We start from the raw sequence: 12,328 nt of genomic DNA on the forward strand, positions 1-12,328 counted from the left end.
GTCTACTTAAACTGTAGTGTAGCCATAGCCTTTGTCTCAGTTATATAAGTTGATCTGGTTATTAAAATAGCAGTGTTCCCACTGCCAACCTAGTGCACTCACACGTGTTATTTAAAATCAGTGATTCAGTCTCTCTCATGAGAGAGAGGAAGTGATATTTTGAGCTGGTATACAATGCAAGACAAAAGAACAAGTTGTCTACAAAATCAGCTGTGGTAAACTTAGACTGTGACAAACAATAAGACATAAGCATCCAGATATTGTGATTTTAGCTTGTAAAGTCTGCACTTCGAGTGATCTTGTGGCATGTTTTTGACCCAAATATGGTCTGTAGATTCTTGCAGTGGACTCTAAGACTCTCAGAAGAGAGAGGGGTTCTTTGTAGATAGCTTGTTCTGAATATTGGGAGATTGGTTTTACTAAACTTCATATCTTAGCCTCTCTCTTCTTTTGTAATACAGATAAAGTTCTTAAACCATTCTTTGATCTCCTCCTCCATGCCTAACATGTATCTCATAGGTTCTGTAGTGTCTTAGACCAGACTAGCAAGCCAAGATTTATTGCTAAGCCCTTGGCACCCATAAGAATTTGGATTTCACAGTCCTAGATTGTAAAATGCATTACTGATCAGTGACATGTCTGGACCCATGTTGCAGCAATGAGGCATTATATTAAGAACATTTGAGGACTATAAACAGAATATATTTTGCCAGCTTCCATGTTCTCTCTCTTAGAAAGGGTGATTAGGTGTCCTTGCTTAGTATTGGATCATGTATATGAATGAAGACCTAATTTTCTGCCTCCAGCTAGGATCAGCTCTTTTAATGAAAAAAGAAGAACAGGAGGACTTGTGGCACCTTAGAGACTAACACTTCTTCGGAGTGGGCTATAGTCCACGAAAGCTTATGCTCTAATAAATTTGTTAGTCTCTAAGGTGCCACAAGTCCTCCTGTTCTTCTTTTTGCGGATACAGACTAACACGGCTGCTACTCTGAAACCTCTTTTAATGAAAAATTCTTGCCTCTCAGACTGCTGGTATTTCCATTATCTGGACCATGAGTAAATCCTATTAACTTTTACTGTTCCTGTTGAAATCACTCACCTGCTGTACATAGGGTTTATGTACCTCCTCCCCCGTCAGCAAGGATCCAACTCAATTTCTGCCCTTCTCCAGCCACCTTCACACCATATCCCCTCTCCTCCAAAAGATTAAGGTAAAATTATGGGACATATTCCCTTCTTCACTTTAGAGCACCACAGTTAGAGGGTTTTTTGGTACATGCTTTTCTTCCCTAATTGGCCCCAGTGACTATGTAGATGCTCTCCATAAACTGTCTGGGGAGCTGAACTTTATTTTGCCTTACCTCTAAACTAAAAAATGAACATCTTATCCCTGCTACTAGATGCAAGAGGCTACCAAACTGTTAGAGTAGTTTAAATTAGAAAACCCAGTCTGGAAACGATGTAATCCCACTAATCCCTAGTGTTCCACTTTCTAACATGTATTATCTTTTACAGGCAACTATGTAGGTTTCCTTTTGTGAGACCCTTCCTGGACCCACCTAGCTGATACCTAAACACATACTATTGGCACACTGGAAGCAATAGGTCGTAAGTGGACTGACTTTTCCAGCCTTGTAGACAAGTCAGCGGTCCTCTGGTTTGCTCTCTTTGCATTTTTTACCATCTTCAGGTCAGATGCTTGATCTTATATTCATATATGTGTATTGTGTAGTGGTGACTGGATATTTTTTCCCACAAGAGACCTTCTATTTTTTTTAGCTTGCATGTGCAGCATTTCACGTGCAACCTGTTTAATCTTTTCCATAAGGCTGACATCAACACATTTTCAGTGTTGCTATTCGGTACATTTAGCAGTAATTTAACAAACAGTCCAGTTTTGTGCAAGCAGCAGGTTGTGTTCTTTAGATATGAATTGGCTGCTAATTGAAACAAACAGTAACTTATGATACATAATGAACCCTCTGTCCAGGAGTTGGAGAGATCTGTTTTCCTATGTTTCTCTTTGTAACTTTAGCTTCTATTCAAGCTAATCCACTTTCTCTTCTGGAAAAGTAAGGAGCTTCTACCTCCATACAAACGTTTTCCTTGTCATTATCCGGAAAGCACAACAGCAGACCACACTTTAGGTCATATCTCTGGACTTGTTGCAATCTGTTAATGTCAAGAAACTTCCTCTCCGTCTGCAACTGCCCTGTTTTCTTACTTCTTGTTCACAAGGGGTTGCTGAATCACAGCTCTTATGTCTGCTTCAGTTTTGCCAGTTCATTATCAGCTAGCCTGTGACTCAAGAGTTCTTCTTCCCACCTAGCCCTTACAGTTTCCAGATAGAGAATCATTCAGCCTACCACCCAGTTTTCATTCACCTACTGTTCAAAGTATAGTATTGGTAGTTGCCTTTCTAATGGAACAGGAATTGCTCCACCTGACGCATGCTCTCTTCTTCTGTTCACTGCTTTGGAAGGACTAACCTTGCCTTTCACTTTTCTGACCTGTGGCTCCTGATCATTTTTTCTGCAACCAGATTATACAGTTTGCTAAAACCTAATCCTAGTTTTGGATGAGGGATTCCTAAATGGTCCTGATGCATTAATTTTTTTATTGCATTACAATATGTCCAGTTCAAACCAAACCTGTAGACCAGACACCAGCTGTTACTCCAGATGTCTCTCATTTTTGAGATTAAGAAATGTCACTGTTCCTGTATGGCTTTTCTGAACCAGCTCCATGGCTGCCAGTCACATGTCTTCTATCTGTATATATTTTCTGTTTTAGGACAGCAATGTCCATACCTGTACACCATTCATTAATGACACCCTTTTCTATTGGCTCTCTCTATAGTGCCTTTCTTTCATCATTCCAACCATCAGTACAGAGAGTCCTCCTTGTTATCCTGCTTTAGCACACACCTGAGATGCCAGGGTATATTTTCATTAGGCTAGTACAAAAGCCCTTCTATTCTGAGGTGAATTCCCTTGCAGCCGGTGCTGATTAATCAGTAAAGTTGATTGGCTATCAATTCACTGGTGACTTTTAGAGATTAGGTAGGTACAGCTCTAAGCTGTTTATTCTTGCTAGCAGCTCACTCTTTGCTTTTACATGATTACTAGCCACATTCCTTTCCTATTTAATTTCCATCCTTGATAATCTTAGAGTGACCTTCAGGGAGACCTGATCTAAGCTTCATCATTTTAGCTCCAGGAATAGCATGACAACCGAAAAATATTATATTAAATGGTGTAGTGGCAGTGTGACAGCATTTCTTGGCTTCTGCATTATGCATCTTTAAGTGGCTCATTAAGTGGTGGACACTCACTTTCTTCCCCTTTTTTACATGGCAGCCATTTGACCACAGGAGCCAGGATTCTCCAGTGTTCTCCTTCAGGCAATCTTTCTTTCTCCTACTGCTGCTTCTCGTGTCAAAGAAACCGCTCATTCTGATGAGCTTTGTTTAAAATAGTATCTCAGAGGTTTTTTGGAAGCAGACTGCACTCTCTTTCAGGATTCGGTATATATACAGTGAACCCTTAAATTCTACTATCAATTTACTGATTGGAACAGCCCATAGTATTCTAAGGCTATTCTTGCATGTTGTCAGTAGAACGTCTGCAGCTGTATTCTTCATACTTTGGAGAGTTTTTTACTCTGCTTTTTAAGACTGTAATTTTTTAAGGGAATTTAGAACATTTCAAATTTCAGTGACTAAAGTTAGGCACCTAAATCCCTAAATAGGCACCTAAAAAGTGACCTGAATTGGAGGTGATGAGGATCTGCAGCTCCCATTGATGTTCCCCCAACTCCTGTTCACTTTACATTTCTGATTTTCAAAGGTGTTAAGTCTGAAAATGTTGGCTTTGTGTGAAATGTACTTGGGTGGCAGCCCTGGAAAATGAAGCCTTGTATATATGCACACAAGCATAACACAGGTAATGCAAGCTTCCTTTCACTACCCAATGACTCCATACTGACCAGGAGGAGCTTTCTAGAGGAAAAGAATAGTTCAGTCTCAAGCCGCATGCTTGTTGGGAGAGTGGTGGGTGGGGGGTTTTCTATGTGAATATATGACAGACCATTAATTTTATTCCTTTCAAGTAAATCTCCAAATAGTTGTTCAAGTGTTAATGGCTTTCAGTAACTAGTAACTTTGCTTGAAACAATGGCTTTGAGAGGACACCCCTGAAAAGTCCATTTCCTAGGGTTGGTTTTACTATATCGATGGTTACACATGCAGAATGGCTTCTGATGGGTATTGCACTCCTATTATTATGAATTAATTTGATCCTTTTATTTTATAACTTTTTTTAATCTCTCAAGCACTCACAAAGAGAGGATAACAACTGAATGTAAGTATTTGTTTAAATATGTTTGAAGACCCCAAGATATGAAATTCTATGGTCACTCAGTGAGCAATTCTCTTGTATTTAATCTGTGTTGTATCCAATTCATAAATACAAAAGGAAACTATGAATTTTCTAGTTCTGGCACCTGATTGCCAACTATTTCTCAGCAGTATCAATGCTTCTATCATCTCGTATCATCACCTAATTTAAAAAGAAGCATAGTCCTTTGTATTGGATTCACCAGCACATATCTGCAAGAAACTTTAGCAGACATTTGTTTCATTGAATCCATTACATTGTTTCTATAAGTGATATTTATCCCAGAGGAAATTCTGGAGGATTAAAGCTAAGTTACACATAATAGGTGTTTGAATCAAGATTTATGCAAATCATAATATAGTACTTGATCTCCACAACTTCTGGGTTACATTAAGATGTTTCATAGCAATTGTTTTTTAACCTTTTGCGTGCTTCGGGGAAGCTGAGCAAATGAAACTAAGTACTACAGTGGAAGAAGTGATTAAATTAGAGAATCAGGACTGAACTACCGTGAAATGTGCAGAAAGGCCAGTAAAGATTTCTTTCCCAAATAGATCAAAAAGGGCACAAACATGTTGTTTGCATCCTGGTTTGTTGTAAAAGTTTGACGTGCAAAAATTTTGCAGTGTGTGTGGGAAATCCCAGCACTGTTGACTGTGCGTATGATGAATGTTTGTGGGAAGACAGCAAAGTAGTCACTTGTTCAGTGACTCCCCGGAGTGCTGACCCAGGATCACGCTCCTTGTGAGATAACCAGAACAAGGAAGTTTCTGAAGGGATTGCCAAACCCAACTTTGTTTCTTTTGGGAAACTACAGCTTTTTTTTTTTTTTTTAAGCTTCTGAAGCCTTTCCAAAACCACTATGATTTTTAAGAACAGACTGTTTTTGGTAATGAAAGCAGAGCAGGCACTTCGATATAAATAGGAAATAGCATGAAATCACACTGACTTGCATTTCTAATTAATTGAAAATAAGCTTGCAGGAAATGGTCGTTTGCATTGATCGTGCTGTTTCATGATATGGCCCACCCACTACTCTAGGAAAAAGGGACATTCTAGGAGGTCAAGATAATAAGTAGCTCAAATCAAACTTGGTAAAGTTAGTAACTAAGCTACTATGAATCCATTTGTTGTTTGAAAATTACACTCTTAAATGCTTATGTGGTGTCTTGGTACCTGCCAATCTTTAACATATTTGTCCTCACAACACCCCTGTGAGATGGGGAAGTATTTTAGCCATTTTACAGATCAGGAACAGAGGCACAGAGAGAGTGACTTGTCCAGAGTCACACAGGAAGTCTGATAGAGCAGGGAACTGAACTTGGATAGCTCAAGTCCCAAGTTAGGGCCCTAATCACTGGACCATCTCTTCCAAAGAGCAAGAGGATGAGTGAAGATCTGTGTTTTGAATCAAATTAGGAGTTTGAAGGAGAGGGAATAAATTGCTTCGTCATCTTGTGTATGCCACTTATGTTGTTTCTAGTGCCTGTCATCTTGATCTTCTGTAGTACAATTACTTTTGCATGGAAATATATACTTATCCAGACACTGGTATATTTGCAACGTCTTGAGAAGAGTTAGCTAGTATTATCTAGGATGGCTTGTCGTACACTACATACCCGTTGTGATACTTGAGTACACCGAACAGTTTTACACTAGCTCATTTAAAAGAAAATGCATATTGCAACGGTTGAAAAGCTTGAATAGCGAACCACGCAAATTATTAGCTTAGTATTTTGCTTTCCCCTTTCTGGGTTAGGTCACTGCCAAAAGCAACAAATGGTTAAATTTAGTTGATCAGTAATATATATGATACGATGCCAGCTGTGTGGGAAGATAAGAATAGAGAAGGTCACATGAATTCTTATAGGACATGTTATAAAATGAAGTGTGTTATACTAGTAAACCAATTACCTAATAGCCTGTTCTCTGTTCAAACTTCCACTGTATTCTCTAGCTTGCTCTTCTTAACAAGCATTTCTAGACTTTCAATTGGTCACATTTCAATGTCTCTTTTTAATACATTTTGGAAAAGCAACTAATTTCCTCATCTGTTTAAGTCATTACTAAATTTACCCCTTCCACTGTATCAATGGACTTTCCCTCTCCAAGAGTTTTTTTATCTTGACATTTGCAAAAGTCCATTTTATGCCTTGTAATCTTTTAGTTGGAATCAACTTTTCTTTTTAAACTGATCTTCCGTATTTGTGGTGGATCAGTTTTCCCTTCTCCACTTCCAGGGGTAGTAAAAGCTACATTAACTTGTTACTCTTTATTTGCAAGAAGAATGCAATCTCTTGCAATATTACTATTAATACAATGGCCGAGGTATGCATGGCACCTAGGCCAATAAATCACTCTTTTTCGCCTAGAAAAATCAGTAAAACTACATAAGGCTTTGAAGAATCAGGATCTTAGACTTAAAAATTTAGATTTGATTTTCTGAAATCAAAATATCCTTGGACTTTGACAACACATCTGGGACCAGCAGAAAGAATAGTGAGAAAATCTCTTTGCCCCATTCACTACTATACTGAGTTCAAGTTTCTTGTGGGCATTAGTCCCAACAGTCCTTTTAATTATTAGTCACAGAAGCAGGATTGATGTGGTCTTTGTTTTTTTTTTTTAATCCTGACCTTGTCAGCTCTACTCAATTTTTTTTTTTTTTTTTTTTTTTGAGTGTGCAGTTACCCTACAGATACTGGGGAAGCTAAAATACTAGTGTCCTGCAAGTAGTCCAGGAAACTTTCATTTTCATTGTTTTCCTGCACACCTGGCCTGTGGCAGATGCTGAGGGTTGGGTATTTTCAGTTAATTGTATATTTTCCCCAAATAATTTCATCTCCCCACTCTTGATGGTCAGTTGGTACCTCAATGGCCTAAGTACTATTAAATATATTGTGACAATCTCCTATCGCTTCCCTTTTATCTTGCTCTTACAGAATTGTCCTACCAAGTTTTAAGTAGATCATAATCTCCATCATTCATCCTCACTACTATCACTTCCTTGTTTTACATTCATGTAAGGTACTTTAATATACAGTAAGCTTTTCTTATTCCTTTCACTTGCAGACCACTCCACTTTGTCTATTGAAACCCAAGATAAGCTTTTTGAGGTAGGAACTAAGGGTTTTTTGTACATGTACAGTGCCTACTGCATTGGATGTGGTGGTAGAACGCTAATGTGAAAGTTCCCCATTTTGTATGCAAAGCCTACCTAATATGGTCTGCCTGTTTGAACCTAGGTCAGTGTCCCTCTTATGTGACAATCACTAATCCAAATCAACTCATTATACAGGTAATGCCAGTGGTCAGTTAATCCACCCCCTGGCACTGTAGGTAAGTCTCTCTAGTATGGTGTCTCCTCCCTTTGTTGTCCTTGGCAACAAAAAGAAGCCTAAGACCACCTGCCTCACTACTGTTATATTCCCTCATCTATTCTTCTCTAAGGGTGTTTGATTATAGGTCACAGGGGCACAACAGGACTTGCTTAAAAAAAAAAATCCATTACCATTATTCTGAAGTTGTTAGATATGGAAAGAAGAAGGTGGCATACATCCCTCTTTATCTGGGCTATAGCTCCCTCAGCTAAATTCCTAACAGTACACGCTAAGCAGAATTACATTTGTTTTTCTTTGATAGCCACTATTTTACTTTATCCCAAACAGCAACCAAGAAAACTATGTCAATCTTTGGCTTGGTTGCATTCTGTTCCTTACTGATGGTATGAATATTGGTGATTAGGCAAAAAGGCTGGACAGCTATTTGCCCTCTACTCCTCTTACCCTAAAACATGTCAAGTTCTTTCACGACCCAGCTGTCATTTGTGATGTCTCCTCTAATTTTGTTTTCTTCATTACACACAGTATCTTCAACTGCTCTGAGTCCCTAGCCTTGTACTTGGTATTGGTCTTCATTTCAAGAAAACGAATGCTGCACCTCTTGCACCTGGGATTACCTAGGTTCCCTCACTGTCCAGTCTATAATCATGTTACTTCTTCCAGGAGTGGCTTCGACTTGTGAGAATGTCAGAATCCAGGCATCTCTTTCCCACTTAATTCCCTGCGAATCTCTTCTGTTTGAGTGCTATGCTTTTATTCTTACCTTATCAACTCTGGCTCATTGTCCCCAATCTTCTGACCACACTGCACTCAAGCAGCATAGGAACAAACAGAATCCTCCCAACAGTCCTTATGTTTAGCTATTTATGTTCTAAAATCCAGAATCTGGCACTGTCTAGTCATCACAATTCCAGGGTTTCATGGTAATGTTTCACACTTTAATCTACATTTGACACTCTTCATTTTTTACAAGTTGTTTCTTCAGTAATTAAACTAACATTTTCACAGGTCCCACTGACGCACGTTTTGTCTGGAAGAAGAATGGACAGAAAGTAGAAGTGTGTGTCAGTGAGCAATCTCATGCATTGGCTGATGGCAGAGTGCACATTCTAAGCTGGGTGAAAGATGCTGTAGCAGAAAACTCAGAATACCATTGTTCAGTCCTCTCAAAAGCTGGAAATAAAACATCAAAAGTGCTCATCACAGTGGAAGAAAAAGGTAGGCTGGTGCAGTGGGTATGCACTGCTCATCCTGGCTCTGATGCAGGGAGGACAGCTTTAAAATTAGCTCACCCATAAAGACCCTATACACTCTTGAAGACTGTCACTATTAAAAAACCCTCTCTAATTTCTAAGTAAATTTAGTATCCACTTCAGCTGTTATTGTGGAAGGGATTCCATATTCAGATCCTAGTTTTCAAAAGTAGGTGCTTAACATTAGGCTCCTAAAGCCATCTGTAGATAAAGGAGCCTGATTTTCAATAGGAGCTGTTGTAGTCTCACCATTTTTGAAAATCTAGCCCTGTGTTCAGGTGCCTACTGATTCTGGGGATTGAGAGAGCACCAGCTGCCCAATCATCATTCTCTCCAGAATCTATCCACTAATGTTAACTAGATGTTTTTCAAAGCTGCCCCTGAAGTCAATAGCAGATGCTCATCTATTTGATCACGGTCTATTCACATAGCTTCTTTCATTACTTACAATTTTCAGATAGTGCTGGTCAGGCTAGATGGGTAAATGAGTACGACAGCTGGAAAAGTGCAGTCAGTGAACATCATGCAATGATGCAAAACTGGAAGACGACCTGGGTAAGTTTCTTGACATGCATGTTGTCATGCGCTATGCTGCTTTAGTGAGCAAGTGGGATGAGCCTGAAAATCCTTATTTTTGACTTGCCACTATACTGGACAGAACAGGATAGGATTCCATTTGTAGTCCATGTATAGTAGTGACTGCTTGTCAGTTACTTCTAGACAAAAATTGCCTTCCTCTGGTGTTTTAAGATCTAGTACCTTAGGGGTTGATGCTGGGAACTAAGCCCAGGCTCCTATAGATAACACCAAACTGTCTCCATCCACTTGAATCATACCTGCATATGTTGTCATCAACTCAAAGTCCACCTTAGGACCAAGACAAATCAGTGAAGTGTGAGCACATTTTCTTTCTTCCTCCCGTTTGACTTTATGAAATGGATGGTACTAGCAGTAGGCCCAACTTTCCTTGATTAAGGACCAAGGTGGGGATCTCAAGTGGTTTTCCACTACTTTTAATCTATTCCTTTCTCTAATAAGTGTACAGACCAGGGGCTTATTGTAAGTAATGCCCAAGGGGCTGTTATGGGTCCTGAGGAAAGCTGGAGCCACAGGGATGCTTCCTGACTGATCCCTTTTACCCCCGACACAAAAGACTGTGCGTATATGTCCCTTAAGCTGGCATTATTGCCCCTCTGCTCTGATGAAGTGGCTACATGCAACCAAGAATCTGGTCCAATGCTTCTGGGCTTGAGGTTGAGGAAAGAGCAGATTCAGTCATTAAGAGATAACATACCCGTAAGGGTATGGCAATTCAGCTTGATAGATCTACTGCTAGCTCAGAGGGCTGGCTTTAAATAAAACCAGCTTGTTTAATATGAAAATATTAATTCATTTTTCTAAAGTAAAATGAAAATGTCTTGTTCATTTAGGAGAGTTGCAAGAAGAAAGACACCCCCTAATGGACAGAGCCAGTTCGGGAAATGTCTGCAATATGAGGCTTCCAGTACTCTAACCAGCATATTCGAAAAATGATTCAGCAGCTACACTAGCTGACAGTGGGGCTTGCTGTTCAGGAGAATCTTGTGAAAGTTTAGGCAAAGCAGGATTTCCTCATTGCACTGAAGAACATTTTATCTACTACCAAGACAACTCCCCTACCCACTTTGAACAACCTGATCTCAGTTCTTTTTCTGCTAATTATTGAGGAACAGAGTGTTCCTACTGAGACTTGTGGTGCTCAAACATTGTAATGAAATCCCTAAATCCTGTTTTAAGCAGATGAGGTAACTTCGATTGTGATGCTCTTATAACATGTGAATGTATTAAAGGAGTGGGGATGTAACAAGGATTTGGATCACTTATATTTTAAATGTTTTTCAGAAAAGTAACAGGGGAGAATAAGGTTGACCTTTAAAGAACATTCCTTTTTGGGCTGGGCAAATTCACTTTCCTTGTTTGCATAAGTAGGCAGCAAAGCTATAATAGTCTTTTAAAGAGAAACTACTGTGAGATTCCTCATGGACATTAATACTTTTCATGAATTAGAGAGACTTTAAAATTGAAAACTTAAATTTCTGTTAATTATACAAGTTTTCCTGTACCAAACAACTTGACTAGTTACAAGCTACAGTAAATAAATATTTACTGGACTCAATATAGTTAGCATAATGTAAAGCACAGCACACAATGAGCTACAAAATATGAATAATATTTGGTACTGTGGAAGATCAAGTCTGATTTATGCTAAACATCTCTAAACAAATATTCAGCAATTGATAAAGGGCTAATGTGATGCCAGGATTGTTTATTATTCTTAGTAAACATTTGCAGACTTAACATTGAGGTAGCCAGTCAAATTTTGGGGACCTACTTGTCCTGTTTTGTTTTAAAATAAGTTATCTTTCTGCAAGGATCAATAAAAAGTTTGAGATGTTTCAATGTTCTTCTCTTTTCCTCAAAATTTCCACTGTTAGCATTGCACAGAAACGCCTCATTTATATAAAAGCTTTGGCTTGATTGTGCTGGGAATGGTCATTTAAAAAGTATTGTATTCTCTCCATAACCCTGAATGTATACGAAATAAAACTTTTCCACACTTACCTGAAGAATTCCTTTCTTTGTGCAACAAGCTCTACAGATCTTTTACAATGGTACTTCAGCCTGCCTGGAACTTGGGGACCAGACCTGGCAGCAGGGGAATACCCCATACCTGAAGTTCCCTCTTGTTAAGCACTTCCATAGCCAGGATAACTTCAAATCTACTTTAAGTCACAGATTGTTAAATATACTTTGAGGAAAAACAACAATTTCTCCAAGCAACGTATGGCGGGCTTGTCCTCATTAAGTAAAATTCTAAGTCCTTGAATGTTAAGTGGATCCTTCAGAATTGAGATAGAAATTGGCTGTAGGGTGGGCCAGCTCTGTGGACCTTATTGCCTGAAGAAAGTAACTCAGGTTGGTACAGCCTGGAAATTTATCTAGAGTCCACAGATCCATTACAATGGGATTTTCATAGCCATGCGCATCTGCCCCGGAGAAGACTTAGCCAATGCCATTTCCTTTCTTTTGGCAAAAGACTGGATGACTAATATGAAGAATTTGATGAAGGCAGTCTCAGTACTGGAGACATGACTATTCTGCCCTGAGACTGTCAGTGCTCAGAAGGACTGGGCTTGGATGCCTAACTGAAGAGCAATATTTCTAGTTTACTTACAGAATTTACACACTGACATGCGTGAGGCCTACCTTCTGAATTAAAAGTATAATACTACATCTTGTGTGAGAGAGCTCCCCACATCCACTTTCAATCTGGACAGTGCAGTGAGGAGCAGAA

General features: G+C 39.1%; 1 protein-coding gene and 1 long non-coding RNA gene across 8 annotated transcripts in view; one reads left to right on the forward strand and one right to left on the reverse strand.

Moving 5' to 3' along the window:
* Positions 1-11,594, forward strand: part of SEMA4D (semaphorin 4D) — a 159,989-nt gene extending 148,395 nt beyond the window's left edge. For 6 of the 7 annotated variants that reach the window (XM_005307647.5, XM_065550391.1, XM_065550393.1 and 3 more), the window contains exons 16-18: positions 8,750-8,959; positions 9,452-9,549; positions 10,425-11,594. In XM_005307647.5, coding sequence (XP_005307704.2) covers positions 8,750-8,959; positions 9,452-9,549; positions 10,425-10,454 — 338 coding nt within the window. In that variant the 3' untranslated portion in view covers positions 10,455-11,594. Of the gene's footprint in view, positions 1-1,518; positions 1,694-8,749; positions 8,960-9,451; positions 9,550-10,424 lie in introns of all 7 variants that reach the window. The other variant, XR_010588854.1, reaches the window with a different exon arrangement.
* Positions 739-1,140, reverse strand: LOC135972414 (uncharacterized). The gene is made up of 2 exons (XR_010588855.1): positions 999-1,140; positions 739-816 (listed from the first exon to the last, which is right to left on the reverse strand). It is a non-coding gene; the product is annotated as an uncharacterized LOC135972414 (long non-coding RNA).
* Positions 11,595-12,328: the final 734 nt, after the last annotated feature.

Source organism: Chrysemys picta, chromosome 6, assembly GCF_011386835.1.
Source record: "Chrysemys picta bellii isolate R12L10 chromosome 6, ASM1138683v2, whole genome shotgun sequence".
NCBI lineage: Eukaryota > Metazoa > Chordata > Testudines > Emydidae > Chrysemys > Chrysemys picta.